General features: G+C 42.2%; 1 protein-coding gene across 2 annotated transcripts in view; it reads right to left on the bottom strand.

Moving 5' to 3' along the window:
- ITGA9 (integrin subunit alpha 9) overlaps positions 1 to 21903 on the bottom strand; it is a 267401-nt gene that overhangs the window by 203257 nt on the left and 42241 nt on the right. For both annotated transcript variants that reach the window (XM_044454873.1, XM_044454864.1), the window contains exons 4-8: positions 18667 to 18790; positions 10590 to 10657; positions 5396 to 5525; positions 3064 to 3149; positions 2013 to 2081 (exon numbers count right to left, since the gene is read on the bottom strand). In XM_044454873.1, coding sequence (XP_044310808.1) covers positions 2013 to 2081; positions 3064 to 3149; positions 5396 to 5525; positions 10590 to 10657; positions 18667 to 18790 — 477 coding nt within the window. The remainder of the gene's footprint in view (positions 1 to 2012; positions 2082 to 3063; positions 3150 to 5395; positions 5526 to 10589; positions 10658 to 18666; positions 18791 to 21903) is intronic.

Here is a 21903-nt window from a genome sequence, read left to right on the forward strand (position 1 = left end):
ATAACATAATATAAAACAATATAATTTAACAGTATAAATTAAGTCGCCCTGGCCAAAGAATAAAATAAATAAATAATATTAACAATTAAAATAACATTTGAATAAAAAGGTCTTCACCTGGCACTGAAAATCAAATAACAACGGTGCCAGGCGGACCTCTCTGGGGAGCGCATTCCACAGATTGGGCGCCACCGCAGAGAAAGCCCTCCTCCTAGTACTTACCTTCCTAATTTCCTTCATGGAGGGTTCCCGGAGAAGGGCCTCTCCCGCTGATCTCAAGGGGCGGGCAGGCATATATATATATATTATATAACTAATAGTGTTAGCTATTTTTGGTATAGGGATAGATTTGTATTGGGTGCTTCATTTCTTTTTAATTTTGTGTTTTTGTAGACTCCAAGTCTTGAACACCAAAAAATGACTAAAAAATGCAAATATTTACCTTTCAATAAAAAGCTGTTTATATCACTGAAAGCTCTGTTATTGTGTTTTTCTTTTAAGACAAAAGATTTTAATATATGAGCGTTTTTTTCTAAACTAAAACCACAGTATTTAGGTACAGTGTTGGCACTTTGCGATAAATAAGTGGGTTTTGGGTTGCAGTTTGGGCACTCCATCTCTAAAAGGTTTGCCGTCACTGACCTATAACCTTCAGAACCCTTCCCAAAGGGGGGAGATGATTGCTAAAGCCCAATTTAATATGGAAACCCATGTATGAAAAACAAGGTCCTTTTCTGTTGAACACTGGAAAATGTCCAGGCTTTTCATAATTTTCTAGCACCTCATTACAAGTACCTCACATATAGATTTTACAAATAAAAAGCTTTTACTTCTGATATATTTTGAGAAGTTTGGACAACAGGACCAAGAGATATTTTATACACAGATTTTTTTTCACAGATAACTTCATGTGTTTGCTGCCACCTACATTGAAAGTTATCATATACCTGCACAGACAAGGTATCCATGTAGAAAATTATTATGTGTACAAAGGAAATAGCTAAGACCAAGCCTGCATTAAAGAGAGTGAGATGGCCACCTCATACCGTTGATTTGGGGTGTTACAAAATGGCAGCAAGCTGATAATCATTTAATCCGATAAATTATTTGACCTGGGATTTTCTGTCTCAGAGGCAAACGATTTGACTGGTCTTGGGTATTATGGACTTGAATTTAGAAGGGGCTCCAGAGGCAGCAAAATGCCTTGGAGACCCAAACCACATACTACTGTAAAGATACAACTAGCAATTATACCTTTCTGATACTACAATAAAGATAAAGGGTCACATTTTTTTCTCAGGTCACTAACATTGAGGAGGAAGAGGAGTGAAGATCTTTAACCTCTACCCCCATACTATCTTGATTTAGAGCACAGGGTACACCTGCAAATTATAGTGACAATCAGTGAACCTTTCAGGAAAAGTGATTACTATTTAAAGATGCAGGTTGCACTCATGGAAAGGGGTTTTAATCCAAGCTGGAATATCAGCATGGAGGGTTAAACTTCCCTTACCCTCAATATTGGAGTCTCAGTCTAGATGTGCCTTCTGTATCTACTCTAGAATAAAAATGAAAAAACTTTGTAGGTGATGGCTACATGTTTAATGTAATGTGGCTTGGCCCTAGCCCATACTTCAACAAAAGGTGTGATCTTAAAACATGTTACTCTTATACTGTATTTATATCCCACTTTCTTCTTCTTGCAAAGAATCCAGGGCAGCTAATAAAGTTCCCCTTTCCATTTTATCCTTTCAACAACTCTCTGGATAGGTTAGGCTGAGAGGCAGTGACTGGCCCAAAGTCACCCAGTGGATTTCATGGCTAACTGGGGACTAGAACCCAGATTTCCTGAGTCCCAATCCAGTACTCTGAACTGATATACCATACTGGCTATCAAAACATATGTATGTGAGGAGGCAGGATCAGAATTAGTGAGAAGCACTGAGAAAAAGTAGCTATTTATTCTAAAGAAAGTGAAAACTACCAGTCTTTTTTGTTTAAGAATTACTCACCTTTTTACCCGATGCCTGAAAAATCTTTATTAAGGAACCAGATCTCTTATCAGTGCGGAAAATGTATACCTATAAAGTTGAAGAAAAAAATACAAAGTAATTTAATTCTGTCCCAAATTATTGTTTTGTGAAGTAGGACTTTGATCTATGTCTCTGGGTAATTTACTCCTACATTTAAAAGTGCTTATAAACACAGAACATTGGATGCTAGCAATAAAAAAGGCTAATGTAGCAAACTACATCTTTTACTTGTCATGGATTTTTTTCCTGATAAGAAATATGATGGAAGAAGCAATGTGAAGCTATGGGAGCATTATAAAGGGAAGTCAACCATTTCTGAGAGCCATGTAAAACACTACGAATGATGCTAGCCAATCGCATAATAAAAGCCTCATTGTGGAAGCAAGTTGAAGGGAAGGGGGAGTTGGCAGTGTTTGCAACAAACCAAAGCTGATGATAACTTAGAAACATTATTGACTCCCAATTTTGAAAGAAAATCTGCTGGGGGTAAAATGCTATCAAGCAGCATCGCATACTACAGAGAGAACTTTAGTGAAAGGAAGAGTCAATTGATGTAGCAAACTTCACTGTTGTCTTATTTTAAGGAATTTCCACAGCTAGTCCAACCTTCAGTAACTACCACCCCAATCTCTCAGCAGCCATCAGCATCAAGGCAAAACACTCCACCAGCCAAAAGATTACAACTCGCTGAAGGCTCAGATGATGGTTAGTATTTTTTTAGCTTTAAAGTATTTTTTAACTAAGGCATGTATTTTTTTTAGACATAATGCTATCACATACTTAATAGATCACAGTATAGAGTAAACATAACTTTTATATGTATTGGGAACCAACAAATTTGTGTGGCTTGCTTTATTGTGTTATCTGCTTTATTGCAGAGGTCTGAAATGGAACCTGCAATATCTCCGAGGTATACATGTAAACACTTCCCAGGGATTTTGCTGAAATTAGTACAACCCTCTTGTGTTCATCCTTTCTTCCAGGAAATGAAACATCAAACATCACCACATTATTAGTATACAAGCCATACCTTTCCGACACCTCCATCCTGGGGAGCTCCACCCACGACGTCCGTGGTTGTCAGCTGAGAGAAATGACCCGCTGTCACTGCATATCCTGAGGGGAATATTTTTAGGGTGGACAATCAGGGCGACCGGAGGAAAGAAATGACAAACATGTTCAGAAAAGGAAACCAATCCAAGGAACAAGTTGGCCATCTGGATGAAGGTAAGATTAGTATTTCCCTTCTCCTAGAGGGCAAATAAATTAGCCTCTTAGGAAAGAAAAACCCAAGAGCACAAGAGGCCTGCTTCTTCAGAACTTGCTGGCATTCTATTCAAGAGGGGAAATGACAACAAGGAACTAACTGTATTCTCAAAGACAAGATAATGGAACTGTAGACAGAAGCTTTGCAGGCCACGGCAAAAGCTTGAGCCAGAAAATAGCCTGGTTTAGAAAGGAACTAAGGGACAGAATTCACAGGAAAGAAGAGAAGCACTAAAACAGAAAGTGCAAACAACCAGAGGAATGACAGACTTATCTGTGTGGGAGAAACTATTTTTCAGGCTCACTTGAGAGACAGCTTCCCTTTACACCAAAGTATGTTCACTTAGTTGCCGAAAAGTAGAACCACAGAGTGCACTAGCTAAAGCATGGAAACCACAACCACAAGAGGTAGCGATGGCTTCAAAACTGGATAGCTTTAACAGGGGACTGGACATTCGTGCAGGACAGGGCTGTCAGTGGCCAGCAGTCATGATAGCGATAAGCTACCCCAATGTTAGAGGTGGTGCCTCCCACTTCCATCTCCTGGGGAATATGAGCAGCAAGGTGCTGCTACATTCACATCTCCCTTGTGGGCTACCCATGAGGATCTGGTTGGCCAGTGCAGGATAGGCATGCTGGGCTAGATGTGCCTTTGCGAGGCTCTTTCCCATGACTGGTATGCCAAACTTTCTTGGAAAAAACTAAGGAAAAGGGACAGGGAAGGATCCAAGGTGATGCTTTATCAAGAACTCTACTTGGGAAAGAATGTTTTAATAGACGTACACATCAAATGGGCAAACTTTATTTGAAAGAGAGGTCAATGGCATTGTCCTACAGGTTGGTCTAAATATGGTACAAGATAGGAAGTTTCTGCAGCAGAAAAGGTTGAGTTCTTTTTCCTGTAAAGCTCTTTTTCCATTCTGTACTTCAGAGCCTCCTCTCCCTCTCTGTGCTATGAATTATGGGTGTATTACTACTACTACTACTACTACTACTACTACTACTACTACTGGAATCCATTCCTATACCTCCTGTAGCCAAAGCTCTCTGGGAGGTTCACAACATTTGAAGTCACCCATCCAGATTTCAACCAGGCCTGACCCTGCTTATCTTCCAAGATTAGGTAGGACCAGGCACTGCAGGCTATATGGAAGCTGCATGGTTATTATCTGCATGCTATGTGCAAGTTATCTGCATGCTAACATGGGTTTTCAGTTCTACCCAAATGGAAAGCCTCAGTACATGCACCCATCTCTCATTTAGCAATTCTCAAGTGGCTTTCACTAAGTGGGTTTTAAACAAGCAAACAGGGAGAGTAGGCTGAAGAAAAGAGGTTTCCAGTTTTTAAAAGCATTCAAATGGACATCTGTCTGTCAATATTTCCATAATCAGAATAAATGGTCACCAGGGACTGGATATGAACCATTAGATCGACAATATTTATCTTACAGCATTCTCTGCATTTTCTTTTTTAAATTTTGATTTATTACATTTATACCCCATTCTTCCTCCAACATCCAACGCAAGATGGCTACATATACTCCTACATGGGTCTCAAAGAATTAAAATCCCCAGGATACAGGAGAAGAAAGCTACAATATTTAAAATTGATTGCTTAACATAACATGGAAGCTAAGCTTCACAAATTCTCAGAGTAGAAAAATTACACCCCAACCTATAGTTTCATCATTTTCAAATGTTCTGCCTTTTGTTAGTCCTTCCACACTGGTCTGCTGAGGTATTCCTGCACTTTGCATAAGATTCTGAGACACATGCCCAACTTGTGTGGCTTTCTGGCCACAACATTCTTGATGGAAGTTGAGAGAATACCCCGGAAGACATCTGATACTCCCTTCTCATTCTATCACTGCAGGAGGTCAGTAGTGGTACGTAAGTCTGACTCACTGCTTAATATTGCTGCCCAAGCTTGCACAGGATCCCCAGAATGTATTGCTTTAGACTATTTGCCTAAAGTAATCAGACATTTATAGATTCATATGCATACTTCTTGCCAGAGTAAAAAGCAATATCCAAGAAAGTCCAGATTATAATCAAGTTATGAGACTAAAAATGGGTGGGAATTAAGCATCACTTACCAAGGTATGTGTACCGCTTGGCTATCACGGATTCATCATTCAGTTTGAAATAAGTGTTATCAGTGAGATTCAGTACTTTGATGGTTCCTGTCCAGTAGTAAGATCCTGGAGCTCCCATGACGACGAGTTCCTACAAAAGAAAAGTTTTGTCATGCTAAAACTGCACAATTAAAATGTTTGAGGCTTCTCAGTTGTGCATAAGACCAGAAATTTAAATTGCTAGAATACTGAAGTAATGCACTGAAGGAAAAATTAAGAGAGACTGAAATAAGTTAGTTATTTAAACTTTAAAAACATTGGTGGCACCAGCCTATGGCCACTAGATAAATTCTGGACAGCCATAAGATTTTTCAGAGTTTCAGGTCCAAGGTTGGAGCTGGAATTCCAAATCCAGAATGCCTTTGCAGCCAGCACAGAAAGGACCACACCAGCTACCACTTGCCCAAGGTGGTCTTTTGGGGGTCAGAGCAGAAGAGACAAGCTCCACCAGCACATGAACCATTGTGTGGTGCCACACACTCCTTCTTGTCCAAGGCTGTGCATTTAGATGGCCAAACTGGCTCCAAGTTCAGAGGGCTATGGACAACCTCACTGGACTGGGCCTTAAAGGGATGTACGCAATTATGCCAGCATAGCAAATACTATGTGAATTATGCATATATAAAGTAATAGTATAAATATTTAATTTTTACTTAGCACTTAAAATATTTCTAGTTGGGAGCAGTACTAAAAAATGAAACAAAAGTGACTGGCAGATTAAGAAACATAAAGGGAGAAGTACGGATCTTGTTTTAGCAAAACCATCATCACCAACAGAGTCACGTTGGGCATTTAAGCCTTCTATCCAGAGATTTGAGAAGAAGCACTTTTTCCTTTCTTTTTTGTCCTTGGAAAACGCAATATTCCTCTAGGTGAACCCACCTCTAGTTAAAACCAAAGAAGGGTAGTTGGTTGCCAGGGCAACAGGTGAGATGAAAACCAGAAGCCATGGCAGCGGGTTGTGGTCAAGACCATAGAATTACTCGGGACTGAAGGCCAAACTAAGTGGCAAGGATGTGGAACAAAGTAGACATCAGGATTGAGATGGCGCTCAACATGTAAACAACCCACACGTTCACAAGCAATAAAACTAAAGTCTTTATTGCTACTTATCTACAAGATTTACAACTCTACAGATAAGCTCTACTGTTGAGGTCTTTGCAATGCAGATGCTAATCCTTTAGTGAGGTCTCTCCCCGAGCCCACTTGGGACTAGCTATCTTGGCCCCGCCTTTCCTCTCTGAGGCGTAACAAGGCTTGCCTTTGTTCCCACCTCCTCAGAATTCTCCAACTGGTTGCTAGGGAAAAGTCTATCCCGCCCCCTTCGTCTCCTGTGTCGTGCTCAGGAAGCTCAGCGTCAGGAGGAGGTGGGGCAGTCTGCTCAAACTCTCTCTGAGCAGAACTCATAGTGTCTTTTCCCTCGGGACTCTCTTGCTTTGATGTAAGCTCAGGTGTTTGCTCAATGGGCGGAGGGTCAGGATGAGGTACAGCTATTTGTTCAGCCACCCCCAAGCTAGGTTGTGGGGTTGACATTCGGGTACAGGGTCCCAAGCACAAGACCTCCTCGTGAGTAGCTGCCTCTGTCGGGGCTTCAGGCACAACAGAGAGAAAGGTAAATACTACAGGAGGATACCACAGTTCTGGAAGACCTTCCTACTCAAACAAGGTTCAGCTGCAACAACAAGCCTTCACATGCGTTCTTCTCCAAGGGCAGGGGTCAGCAACCCGCAGCTCCGGAGCTGCTTGTGGCTCTTTCATCCCTCTGCTGTGCCTCCCTGTCGCTCAAAATATGCGTCACAACCGCCAATGTGCGACACCTGCCGGCATGCGATTATTGAGCTTTCCGACCCCCAGTAGGCCAATCATGGATAAATCCAAGAAAAGAAAAGTTTCAGAAGAAAACAGAACATTTAATTTTACGTGGGCAGATTCATTTGCTTTCACTGCTGACGAGACTGGTTTACCAGTTTTTTTTAAGGTAAAAAACGATATATGCGGTGTTATCTTCATTTTAGATGTCAAAAAAGTTTTGTGGCTCCCGGTGTTTTCTTTTCTGTGGGAAAAGGGTCCAAATGGCTCTTTGTATTTTTAAGGTTGCCGACCCCTGCCCAAGAGGATTAACTGCAAAACTTGGTGGGTGCAGGCAGTGCAGGACCTGAAAGTACTTTTCTGAGAAGCTGTTGCCTGCAATTCCATGGTTCACACACAGGTCCAACACTTCCTGACATCAGTTTACCTGGCATTTCTCCAACTTGTTATCTACCGTAGAACCAGGCGGTCCACAGTAAAATTGACCAAGACCAGGGTTTGTGTTTACTACACGCTTCGATATTAGTGTTTGAAGGGACCTCAAAAAGGCAAAGATTTGTGGGAAATGAATTGGCCCACTTTCAGGGTTCAGCCTTGCCCAGACCTAAAACCTGGACACTCCTCAGAGGATGCAAAAGAGAGAAGCCCCCCTCCCCATCTAAAACATTTTAAAGGATTTAAAAACCTTACAATACTAACAGAACAACAGAATAGGAACAGTCCCTCTAACAGGTCAGAGAAACCCTGTGTGAACAGGCAAGTGGCAAGCGTGCCTAGAAGTTACTACTGTTGCTGCCTCTCGAGCCACACTTGGGAGGGTCCTCCAGAGTGTATGTGCTGCCCACGTGCACATGGCTACTTCCTGGTATTTGGTACTACAGCCCTGCTGGCAATGAAAGAAATAACACTTATGGCTTGGCCACTGAAAGTCAGCTGCAAATTGCTACAAAAAAGACCAAGTTAGCTTAGGTGCAAATCTATGGCGCATACAGTGAACAGAGGCATAGCAGCAAACAAATATATCCTGCCACTTTTCTGAGGCTTTTCTTTAAATATGTGTCCATCCACAAAACTCCTCCTAGGCCATCTACAATGGGCACTCACAAAATTCATCTCAGAAATTCTGGGCATATGGCACTGCCTCTTTCTCCTCCAGCAGACCTGGATCTCATGACATGCCTATTGCAATATAGGTAAGCAGAGAAGTTATAGCAGCCAGCTGAATATCTATGTCTGTAGTAAACATGCATTATTTCTGTCAGTGGCTGTCCCTTAGGGACAACCCACTGACCCGTCTCACAGTAGAGGACAGAGTACGTTAGCAGGGCTGAGTGCTCATATATTAGGCTCTTGCCCATTTGACCCAGAACCCATTTGTCTATGTTTCCTGCTCATTCTGTAGTGGCTGAAGCTCAAAGTTCAAAGCCACCTTTTGAATGGAGAATAGGCAACGAGGATTCAGAGCATGGGAAACAAAGCCTGTGTGATATAGCAGACAAGCCAGGAAGCAGCTGCTGCTGACACAGCTCCTGTGATCAAATGCTTTATCACAAAGGTTGCCACCCATTTCAGATTAACCTGGGAAGATCCCACCGGACTATCTGAATGTTGCTGCAAAAACTTTATTTAGATGATCCAGAATGAGTACTTCTTTTGGGCCAAATAGAAAGTAGGCTTGAAAATGTACCCCAGGTACTTTCCCTTCCATTTTTGGCTAAGGTAGAAATGGACACAATCAAAACCACATGGCTGCCACCAAAAACAGTGGCCAATGTCTAGCGTTGTGTTCTCATAAAGGTCAGTTCTGTTCTTATTCACCCATCCAGCCCAGTCTTGTCTAATGTGCCTGGAAGCAGCTCTCCAACAGAAGTCTTTCGTATCACTCAGCACTGGGGGTGTGAGAACTTTGTTAAATCTGTTCTATCTGTATTGCACAAACTGTCGTGCAAATTTTGCCCCATAGCCTGCTCACTGACAGAACTGGATTTGGGGCAAATGTGTTTGCACACGTGTGCAAATTTACACTGATGCAACTCTCCATTTCCAAAGTGTGTGAATTCCCTCCAAAATGGATATGTTCATTTTGCACATAAGAGGAAGGTGTATTTTGGTTAGTATTTTTTTATGTTTTGCATTTTTTATTTTTTTTTATCAACTAACTTTGCATAAAATTAGGGAAACTTTGAAAAACTGGTCCTCAAGACCACAGAATCTGTGCAGCTAAGAAGAAAAAATAGGCCACTGTGGAACCCACAGGTCAAATTCATATAAATCTGAACTAACTGGAATCTACTACAGATTTCTCCAACAGCCTTACCTACCACCTCAGGGCTGAACAGAAGGTAGATCTCCAGATGTTCTGGACTCCAGTTCCCAGAAGCCCCTGCCAGCATGACCAATGGTCAGAAAAACTGGGAGGTGAAGACCAAGACAGCTGGAGAGCTACGACTTTCTGCTCACCCCAGTGCTACCTGAAACTTTCCTTTAAAAACTGGAAATTTCAGAGCTTGAACCTAGAACATTCAATCTGTAAAGCCTACAATCTACACAGGGTTAGAGTCCTACCCCTAATCATTGGCAGTGATGAAATGAATGCATGGCCTGCACTTCTCCACCCCATATCCACAGCAACTAATGATACAGAGCTTGAGGGATTTAAGAAAGAAAGCCATCTTTCAAAACATTGAAATGTCTCTGGTTTGACACAGTGTGATTAGGGAATGGAACTGCAGCATGCACTCGGTCCCGTCCATTTCAAGTGCACAATATGGGCCCACTGCATCGTTCTTCAACAGCGCATACACATGGAAGTGACGGGTATTACCTGGAGAAACACAAAGAACAAGGAAAGCCAGAATTATATTCAGCCATAGGCTAGCAGAAACATTTCCCCAGCTGAGTCCTTTTTCTTTGGTGAGCGAGGCGTGGAGCAACGCCTACGCCTCTCAGGGTGCAGGGAAAGAAGGCCAGGCAAAGTCAGGACAGGACTTTGGGAGTAGTGATTTGACAAGGAGGAGATTGTTCTGTAACATCATCTGGCCCTTGGGAGTTGTCCCTGGAGGTCCTGGCTGCTGCAAAGCAGCTTCCAGTACTCTCTCTGGATATGCTGGAGGTGAGGGAAAAGGTGCAACACTGAAGTGCAGCTGGTGTGCATGGTATTGATGTGAATCACACAGAGTCCTACACAGCAGCATATATTCGGAGCCATAGGATCAAAGACTATATCAACATGAGGAAAGAGCATGGCTGAACTTAGAAGGACCAAAGGGATGCTTCTCTGTTCAAAGACCCTTTAGAGTACACCATGCAGAAGCCTTGAACTTCTCTCCAAAACTCCACTGCTCACCTCTGAGAAGAAGCCGGCTATTCCAGCCTGGCACGAGCCATGTTCTTCACCGTATTTCTTCTTATACTCTAACACAAAGAAGAAATAAAGGGGGGGGGGGAGACATCGTCACATCAGTCCCTGCCAGATGCACATGGTTCATAGTTGCACAGCCCCCACACACAAACACACACGCACATTGTATTCCACATGTGTGGCTTGGTGCCAAGTTGCAGGAGGCCCACAGCAGAGCCAATATTGCGAAAGCTCTGGGATTTAGGGAACGTTGGGAAACCGGGCTCCTCTGCCACAGTGCATGGGTATTGTCAAAACTGAGCACCAAAGGGGAAGCAACAGTATAACAATCCCTCTAAATCAGAAGTAAACAAACCGCACTATCTAGGGTAAAAGTCCAGTCAGAAATCTCAAGCATGATAAAGGCTGGATGTGAACAGAGGCTTGAGGATTTACTTGCAGTGGCTTAATTAAAATACTGATCAAAGGATAACTAGCTAAACCCTTTGGCTGGTCCCCAAGCATGACGAAGCTGAACCACTTCGCTGCATCTGTTCCTATTAATCCCTGGTTATGCCTTCTCCCAGTTTCCCCTTTGCTTTCTCACCTTAGGTTTTCCCTTCCCTCCATGGTCCCGTGCCAGCAGGGCACTGGAGCAGGTAAGCTCTTCTGGACAGAGAACCATGAAAGAGGGGGTTACGTCATTTCTAACTAACTAAACAGAGATAAAAACTGTGTCATATATTGTTTAGTAACTAGGTGGCACTGCACTTAGTTGTATCTGGGTGGTATTACATGTTCTCATTATAGATAGAATACAATTACTGTCTAGCTTCCTGCCTGATATATCCAATAAGCTTCCCATGGCAATTATTTTATTCCAGTGGTTTCTTTAATTTAATGTTCTCCTTAATTTCAACTTGCCTTGCAATGAGTTTCAGAAACTTGGGGTACATCCATGCTACACATTTAAACCAAAGTTCAAACATGCTAAAGGTTGTTACTACTGCCCAAGCCTTCCCAGGAATTGTAGCTCTGCTAGGGATGTAATTAGCAAAGTATCTTTTAAGTACTTTTTCATACTCTCACTACAATTTGCAGATTTAGCTAGGGAAAATAAAAAAAGCTAAACCAATGTGAGATCAGTTTAAATTTGCAGTGCTGTTGAAGTTTATGTAAAACTGCTAGAAAGCCATATTTTTGTGTATATATGCATTCCATATGCATGGACTGAAACTGATATATTAACTTTTATGTCATTAAAAAGTGTTTTTTCCCTCTTCTTTTTTTCTGTTTGATTTAAATTTCACAATAAAAAATCAATTTGGAACAAACTGCAGCATAGATGTGCCCTAAGAATCTCCAGTCCTTTCAGAGCTCTAACCTGGACCGGTTTTACTCAAATGAGCAATCGCTAAAATTAACATTCAAATCAGTGTGCCATGGGGAACAGTAGGACCTCATTTCCTGCTTCTTGCAACATATTCCCAGGCTAATTGAGATTTCAGGGTGGGAATGCAGTGCGGTTTGGTTTCTGAAAACACCCACCATGTAGCTTGGTAATACCCTGGAAGAATCAACCACCAACCTATTGCTAAATTACAAAGAATGTACACGGTATCATTTTACAGATTGTCTCTTCAAAACCAAATTTATTCCTCATGGTCTAACAGACCACAAGAACTTAATAATAAACCTCACCACAGAAGCTCTCTATTTAAGAAAGAAAGAAAACGAAATAATAACTGAACCTGTCAACACTTTTAAGAAATCTCCTGCATCCACTATCAAATAAAGGAGATAAAACTTTGTTGGATCATTAAGATTTGTTTTAAGGACAAACAGAAACATGGTATAAATCAGAAAGTATTCAACAGAGCTTCTATACTTATTATTTATTTATTTAGAAAATTTGTAGAATGTCCATTACTGTCATCTCTGGATGGCTTACAACAATATTTCAATCCTGAATAAAATAAGTTAACTGCTCTACACTGAGCATAAAACTAATCCATTTAAAATAAATTCAATAAATCCAACACAATTAAAAACACTATATATTAAAATATTGGTCAAATAAAAAGGTCTTGACCCGACACCGAAAAGCACATAACGACGGCGCCAGGTAGACCTCTCTAGCGAGCGCATTCCATAGTCCGGGCACCACTGCAGAGAAGACTCTCCTCCGAATAGTCTGCCTCCTGACCTCTTTCAAAGAGGGTTCCCGGAGGGGGGCCTCTGCTGCCGATCTTAGGGGGCAGGAGGGCATATAGCCTGAAGTGCCTGATTCTGCCTAATCTTGGAAGCTAAGCTGCATCAGGCCTGGTTAGAATCTGGGTGGGAGACTGGATCCTGCATGGAACTGGGGGTTGGACCATTCAAGTGTATGTCTTCTATTCTAATGACCTGAGGTCACAAAAGCTAAGTAATCTCAGTGTGGTCTCTGATGCAATAGACGATAACCTGAAAATGAGAATCGACAGCACACCAACAATTATCAAAATGGGCAGAACTGGCAGTCTTAGGTTAGAACCAAATGCATCCAAATATAATACACTTGAGTCTTCTTCAGGCCTTCTAAATGCTCTGGTAATAGAGAAAAGTGAGGACAAGTACATTGATTGCACCCCCAACTATAGTTGTCCTTGAAAACCTCCACAAATTGGAAATAAACATCTCCAGCAGCCAGCCTCCTCTACCCTACCATGTGATTTAGGGCCAAAACAAAGTTTACATCTCTATCTACCAGCCACATCTTTAAAAAGGAAAAAAAAAAAATAGTGCAGGGCACCTAATGGAAACTGTAATCCAGCCCTAAGGCCAATGACTACTCTACTGTAAACATGATACAGATTTTGTTTTTCTGGCTCTTAAAACCTGGCAAAACCAGAGCTTGTGGTCACCATTTCTGGTTTATGGTTTTGACTTTTCTCCCATCCCTCACGTGTTGTGCTACCAAGTTTAATACAGAGCCCTGGAGAACTTGCAAGCTTGCACACTCCCTAATCACAATTTGCTTGATCCTAATAAAGAGTATTTTGGATCATCAACCTTGAGCATTGTTGTTACACAAAGCCCTAGGCACAAAATACTGATGCAGGGGGAGCAGAAGCAAAGAGTCATCTGACTGCCATCCCTTTCTATTGGTATGGCAACCAAAACAAATATTTGAAATCTGTACGGTTGCCTCCACCTCCACTTGTGCATCTTGTGCTTTCGGCTCAATCTATCATCACTGCCACATCCAAAGGAACTGTGAGAAATCAGCAGAAAGGACAAGCAGCAGCTGTTCTGTGTTAAGGCTGTCCCTTCACCCACCCCACAACAATTACAGAAAACTAATTATTGGGAAAGTACATATGACATTCGGAGAAAAAAGGCAACTAAACTTGGACCTCCAGCATGTCTCCGCTAAGCCATATCATGAATTATTTATACGGCTAGGCAAACTTTGCAAAGAACAAATTTGTATTTGTTTACTAAAACTAAACTTTTTTTGTGAAGTAGCAGGAGGAGATAAAGGAATGTCATATTCTGTCCAGGCCTCCTTTTGTTGAAGAATGCTTCACCGCAGAATGTAATTCACAAGGTCATTCGGAATGGTATCTATTGCTCATTCAGTATGACTGTGACAAAATGCTCTAGTTTGTACACACCCATTCCCTCAATTAATTAATCGATCCCTCAAATACCAACTGTATGTCTCTAAGAACATCCCACAATATCTCAGAGTCAGGTAAAGCACCAGTCAAAGCTCTCTCCCAAGTTATTCTTTTTTTAAAAGGCTAAGTCTGGTGAACCAGCAGGCTAAGCCCAGAGGGGGAGCTTCAAACAAGCTACAAAGCTCAGCTCAAACCCCACCAATTCACCCCATCGTTGCCTCTTAGAACAGTCCCGTGCTAAGCTTCCCAGTTTGCTCACTCCAGCGTGGAATATGTCTGACCCCCTCCACCCCGCAGGAATTCATAGCAACTGACTGAGACAAGCAAACTACTGGCCAAAATTCCACCTGACTTTTCAAACAGAAATTGGAAAAGGGAGAAGCAGTTTGAGAGGGGCCAACCTGTTGCTCAGATGACCCAACAGCCTAAGCAAAGAGAGACTGAGCTTTGAACGAGAAGCTCAGCTCAGACCCCACAAATCCACCTCCTTCTTTGTCTCCTGCAAACTCCTGTCAACTCCCCCTGTTCCTTCACTCGCAGGAAAAAGGCAGTCCCACTACGGAGTTGGCCTGCCCTGGTCACCCCCTACCCCCACCCCCGGCTATGCAATTCCCAGCTGCACAAGGAGGTAAAGTTCTCAAGAGCAGTATCCATGCCAATAGTTAAATGAATGCAAATTCCCACAGTATTAGAAGCAGGGTCTTTGGGTGAATGATTTGAAACATTCGCTAATCCACAAGGCCTGGTAAGAATAAAATTATGTTCCCTGCCACTTTCCCTATTCCAGGCCACTACTTCCCTACCACTTTCCAGGATATTCTAACTGGCTTCCAGTTATCCTGCCTGGATAGAAGCGACATATAATCCTTCCTGGGCCATATGCCACCTTTTGTGTGTGTTTGTGAGTGGGTGGATGTTGGGGAGGGACACGTTTTTAGGAGTGGCGTCCTCCAAGAGATTGGCCAGGGCTCGCCAATACCATGGTGGTTGGCAACCACAGTCAGAGAGCCTAAACTGCAAGCTGTACTCTTCTTGCCCCCTGTCCCTCTACCTTGGCTTCCTCTCACCTACTAGAGGCTGCCTCTTAAGTTCAACCTCCTCTAATATTCATTCATTCATTCATTCATTCATTCATTCATTCATTCATTTTGACTTATATTCTGCAGTTAATTAGTCCCAAGGACTCTCTAAGCAGATTACAAGAAACAGTAAAATCCGCATTTTATACTAGAACATGTACACATATAATAATAAACAATATACAACAAAATACACAATATGCAGCTGAAGGTTCGGGCCGGATATGAATAGATTAAAATAATATATTAAAATTAAGACACAATATAAAACTATGCCTTAAAACTGAACAGTATTGAATAATTTATTAATAATTTATTTTCTGGAGAATGGGAATGTTTTCGCCTGGTGCCGAAAAGAATGTAATGATGGTGCCAGGCGAATTGCTCTCGGAAGGTCATTCTATAATAGATGGTCTCCACTAATGTTTGCAGGATCCACACAACTCTCATGTTGTGTGGTCGTAACTGATGACAACTCCCTAGGCAGTCGGATGCCTACTGGGGCGCAGCGCAAGGAGATAAGTGCCTGCCACACCTGCCTACAACTGGAACAATGACCGGTAGCATTGCATGGCAAGGTTAGATTCCTGACTTATGATCCAGTTCACACACTGGAAACTTGTCCACATGGAAGAACTCAGTGGAGGAAGCAGTGTCTGACCTGGTAAATCTGCAGTAATGAATGCTACTTCTTCATGACACATACCTGAGCATGCAAGTTGACAAGCATGGGACGCTCCTATGCACCCACAATTCACTGAGGGAATGCACACCTCAGTATGGATGCAAAATTATGTTTACCATTCTGCTGATTTGGAAAAAAGGACAGTGGGTCTGCATGCTTACTTCCATTCCTAGAATCATAACCCTCATCTCTGCCATCATCATGTTCTCCAGAACTTCTGGAGTGTGTGGATGGGGACTCCACAGGGCTGATGGAGGCCCCCACATGATTTAGGCCCCTGGGTAATCAGGGTTGTAAATCACGTGATGTATATTCATGAAAATCAGTGCCTCTCTGATGCATGAATTCTGTGCGGACAGTGACTGTGGAGGTGGAAGCTATGGCATGACTTTAGAGATGTCCTAAATGCCCTGCTCCTTATACCTCATAGATGTCCTATCATGATGCCTACCCAAACTGAGAATCCTACGGTCATTGCACATTGAGCAGGAGGAGCAGTGGGGGGATCCTTATCTCCCCATCCTCCTTCCCTGCGTTCTGGACCATGCTGGATGGGAGGAAGTGAAGCTGGGAAGTTCATATTCTGGCCTCTCCAGACTCCTCCTATCCCGGTCCCCTAAGATGCTTTCAGAACACTATCTGTAGCCTCAGGGCTGGGGATTCAAATATCTGGTGGCCCTTTAGACACTGTTTCCCTAAGAGGAGATTTTTCCTGAATCTGACCCATATGGCCTTGGAGACCCATACGGCCATGACAATACCTCATACCAATCCTAAAATTTGTTACCAATGGAAACAGTGCACAAAAATCTGACTAATTCAAAAACTTCCATTTAGCGATTACTGGACAACTGTTTTGGAGTCAGCTGCTTCCTCCACTGGTTCTGTCCCACCCTTGATTTCCATTTGTCCCTTCTTTAGAGGGAGACTCCCAGCCAAGGATTTCATTGTTTCTTCCTGGAGGGTGCATTTGATAGGGATTATTAAAGGAAGGGAGGATCCCAGTCAATTTCAAACCATGGCTCCTTCTGAGAAGTGGATTGCAGCCATCATTTCAGTGGAAAACCAAGTTAATTAACTGCATGTAAAAGCTGAAAGTTACAGAGTTCACCAAAAGTAAACTTGGTCACCCCATGTGACAGTGGAATTTGCCAGCTGGCAGACAAAGTGATCAACCCTCTGACTTTCCAGTTTGTAGCATGATACAATGCATAGCAGGCCTTACCAAAACTGTCAATTTTCCACTGGCCGCTTCACAGCCTTTGGGTCTACGCACTTCTATTTTTACAGCAATCCCTGACTGATATCTAGTTGCTGAAGCATTTTTCTTCAAAATTGGTGATGCGTCCCAAAGAGGACAAAACACACACACACACACACACACACAGAGACAGGTGATGTGCTTCTATCTGGGAATCTGAGTGTCTAATGAAAAGAAAATACTGCATGATGCGCATGAATTTTCTCAGTCCCTCAAGACTGATCCTGCCATCAGAAAGGAAAAAGAAACTAAGACAATCTTCAAAGTGGGAAGATTTTGTAATTTCATTTTATTAGAGATGGGCTGGATTCACAGCTCCATTTGGGAAAGCAAGAACTACCCAAATTTCCCCCAAACAATTGTTAATTTTCTTAATTCTCCAAAGTATAAACTCTTACAGTCTCCATGCCATGTTTTCCTCCCTAAAACTCAATTTTATATTATAATGTAATGTATTCAGTTGACACATGAAAAGAAGGTTTAACCACATCATCAGTCACCAAGCTAAAATCCAGTTCAGCTCAGCCAGTTTTATGCTGAGTGTTCTCTCAACTCCTCCATTGTTACTGACCTGTTCTGGCTTTGGAAGAAACCCGAGAGCTGGAAAATCTGTGCATGAAAAGATGTGCCCATAGATAAGCTCCATCCAAACTAAATCCAACTCTCTGACAAAAGGAATCCGCCTTGTCAAGAGAGTTCGAGTATTAAGCACAACCCTCAGGAAAAGAAGATGAAAGGATCAGCCAGCACCTTTTCCCATTTCAATACAAATAGCAAACCAGGGGAAAGAAAGACAAACCCACAAGGTGGGTTGTAGCAGCAGGTAACACCACAGAAATACAAGGAGCAAAAAATAAGCCCACACTTGCATGTTTCAGCTAAAGGAGAGTGCTAGATTGGAAATGTTTGAAGGCTACTCAGTAGAACGGGAGATTAACAGGACAATCCCAAACATGCTTCTTAGAAGTCTGCCTTACTGAGTATTGTGGGACTGAAATTGTCCCCAGGTAAGTCTTCCTGAAAGATAGACATCTTTCCCCATTGCTGCCACACTAGGCTTTTAAATGCTTGATATTCAGCCTAAATGCCTGGTATTCCTTTTTTTAAAGTCTTTTATTGAAGCAAAGCAGGGGTGCAGGTGCTAAAGAGATTATTCCGGTATTTCCATACTGTCCTTTACCTGTATACACAAACACACACACTTCTCCCAGGATAGTTTACACTGCAGTTTAAATTATAAAAACAATAATAATACAATATAAAAGGAATACAATGTGAGGACAGACTGTTAAAATGTACTGAGTGCCACAATTATCACTAACTGTTGGTGACATGAATAAACAACCACTGCTCCATCACAACTAAGAGTCTATGCAAGAATAAAAATACTCCTTACCTTCATAGCAAGGGATTAATTTTTTACCATTGGAGCCTAGATTGGGTGGGATGATGTTGCAAAAGCCATGTGGAAGAATATACTCAGTCTCATAGTAGACATTTTTCCAACGGTGTGCACAGGCCTAAGGAGAACAAAGCACATGAAAAAGGGAATGTTCGCACTTGGATCCAGAATATTTGCGGCTGAAGACAGACATGGGCTGGTTTAGTTTTGGTCCAGAGAGTTGAAGGTGGCAGGACAGGTGGATCATTCATTGTTCTGTCCACACTCATCCTACCATCTTCCCCATTCCTAGGCCTTGTAGATGCAGGTGGCCCTGGACATACAAGCTCTGTTTAATCAGAGGCAACAGCAGGACAAAGGAGGTTCACACGTACACCACAGGAAATGATGATACTTCAGCTACCTCTGATAGCTTCACAGACTGGGATGAGGATGCCTCCAGGTGTCATTGGACTCCAACTTTAACCAGCCTCAGCAAGCATGCCTGAGGGTTTATGGGAGCTGTAATCTAACAAGATCTAGAGGTCACAGGCTTATCATTAGAGCTACAGGCCATTGTGTGCAACCAATTCTTAAAAAGACACGATCATTTTACTGGACTGGCCCCAGATTTTGAGCTCTTCTCATCTACAGGTTCAGAGTAAAAAAGAAACTGAACGATTTCAGTCTGTGTTTCATGGATCATCAGGTATCTTCCATTCTGTTTTATGCTCATTGATGGAATCAGAGTTTGCACAAATGTATTCATGCATATTTTCACAAATTTGCATTCATGCAAACCTATACTTCCAAAATCACTCAAATCCCCTCAAAATACACCAAAACCCCAAATATACATTTTCACACTATCGTTCATAAGTATACCTTTTTGAATAGTATATTTCTATTTTGCATATTTTTCTAGGACTATATGGATACCATATTGTGAGAAATCAAAAAAGTTTGTGAGTCTGCAGAATCCATGCAATTCAGGAAAACCTGATCCACCATGGACTCTGTGGATCAAGTTCATTAAAAACTGAACTCATTTGAGTCTGCTGCAGATTTCTCCAATATCCCTTGACTAATATTAATGCAAAAAATAGAAGTGATATCTGATTACTTTCCCAGGCTCACCAGTTTGTCTGTCAGACAACTACAGCCTTGGGATCCACAGCGAGAAGAGTCAACGTGCCACCTTGCAAGTTGTGCTACCCCATTAGTAAGGAGCTGTAATGTGGTAAGTTGCTTTGTTCCCACTGTCCTGCCCTACCTCAAGAGGTCTCTATACCAAGGCAGAAAGGCCCTCTATGGGGTACAGGCAGCAGGAGAATGCCTCAAGACTCCCATACACAGCAAATCACCTGGTCTGAGGGAAGGTGTCCCTCTAAGGTTGACACAAGACCCTGCTCTGGACACAGTCAAAAGCACTCAAAATTCTCAAGTGAGTCCAAGCATTTGACATTCTCCAGGAACCTACTTGGAGCAAATTTCCCACTAAATTTGAGTGGGAAAACAGGATTCTCAGCAAAGCTTAAATGCCTTTCTTTGAATATATTTCAGACTTCATTTATAAAAAGGAAAGTGGGCAGTGAAAATCAAATGTTTTTTAAGAGGTTGGTAGGCTTACTTTCTTTATACTGCCACAAACTGCCTAGAGTACTTCAGCTATTGGGCAGTATATAAATATAATTAATAAAAATTTCAGCAGTACTTGGGCATACTGTGCTTGGTGTCACAGATGCAGCTGTGTGATAAACCGAGATAGTCATCATACCAGCCTATTGATGCTGCTCGTCTTAAGTGTCTCTTCATTAAGTCCTCTTATGTCAGAGCACGGAATACTACAGTTCGACAAAGGATGTTTATAAGGGCACTCAGCTTTGACAGCCAGATGAATGGAAAGGAACCTAGTCAGCAACTGAAGACATGTTATTTGCTCTTTTCAGCCACCCGTGTTACGATTCTAATTCCCTCAACACATTGCATTTAGATTTTAAATCAAAACCATGAAATATTGATATCAAGAGTGTTCAGGAAAGAGCTTCTCCCATGGAGCATTTCCACTGTGAATGCAAAAGGCAGACAGACATTTTCATGGAAGACAGTATCTCACAAGCATGCGGGGTCAAGGCCAGCTTTCCGAGTCTCCTGAGGAAACTGCAGAAGAGGATGTGTTGCAAGAAGGAAGGAATTGTACATACAGTGAAAATGTACAGCCAATCCAAACCATTGCAACAAAAGCCTCTGTTAAATTATGGCAAAATAAATAAAGTCTCATGACAGTATTATGCTGGATTTTTATATATTTATATTTGACACGAGGAGCAACTGCCAGTGATCCACATCACTTACCCTATTTAAACTCTCCTGGAAGAACATTGGGGGCTGCTGTAAATTGAAAGGATCAACAGCATCTCAGTGACACCAGCAGGAATGATTCGGGAAGATTTCTAGGCAAGGGTATGAGGAGGAGAGGGGAAGAAAAACTGGATGCTGTTTTACAGGGATGCCAAAATCTAGGCTGAAATGGACAGCCAGAATGGCAAAGCAAGTCAGTTGACATTGTAATGCAAGAAGCTGCCCTGTGTCAGGCCTATCTGTGCGTAGAGCCTAGCCTTGTGCACATGAGGCACAGAACCTGTTTCAACTGAAGGCCAAAAAATTCCATATTAGAGACTCTCTCAAGAGCTTCATTCCAGGGAGCCAGAGGCTAAAATGGTGGGGCCCAAATTCCCCTCCCAATACTTGCATATTTTAGAATATTAAAGCTTTTACTGCCAATAACTAAGCCTTCGTTTCACCCTTTTAGCCTGGGAGAAAAAATGGCACAAAAACTGAGAAACCAGCTAACTGTTGAAAGAAAATAGGTGGGGCCACTGAAATGAGGCATGGTCATCTGTGGAAACCAGGGGGGCTAGATTAGGATCCAAGGATGGCCAGAGACTCAAGGTCCATCCCTGATCTAGAAGGCCATATGTTTTGCTGTACTTGTTTTGCTCTAACTATTGGAGTATGTTCCATTGTGTACTCCTGAGGCTGCATCTGGTGCCTGGGCTTGAAGTTCTCCACCCCTGGTCTACACTGACTGGAAAAGAATCTCCGAGGTCTCAACACAGGTCTCTCACATGACATACTATTGGTTCCTTTAAAAAAAGGCTAGAAATGAAAGGAATTATATCTGCAACCTTCTGCATGCAGAACATCCTCTTCCTAAACCACTGACCTCATCAGTTCTCAGAACCATATTTC

The sequence above is a fragment of the Varanus komodoensis genome, unplaced genomic scaffold, assembly GCF_004798865.1.
Source record: "Varanus komodoensis strain SLA01 unplaced genomic scaffold, ASM479886v1 scaffold10, whole genome shotgun sequence".
NCBI classification, from domain to species: Eukaryota; Metazoa; Chordata; class Lepidosauria; order Squamata; family Varanidae; genus Varanus; species Varanus komodoensis.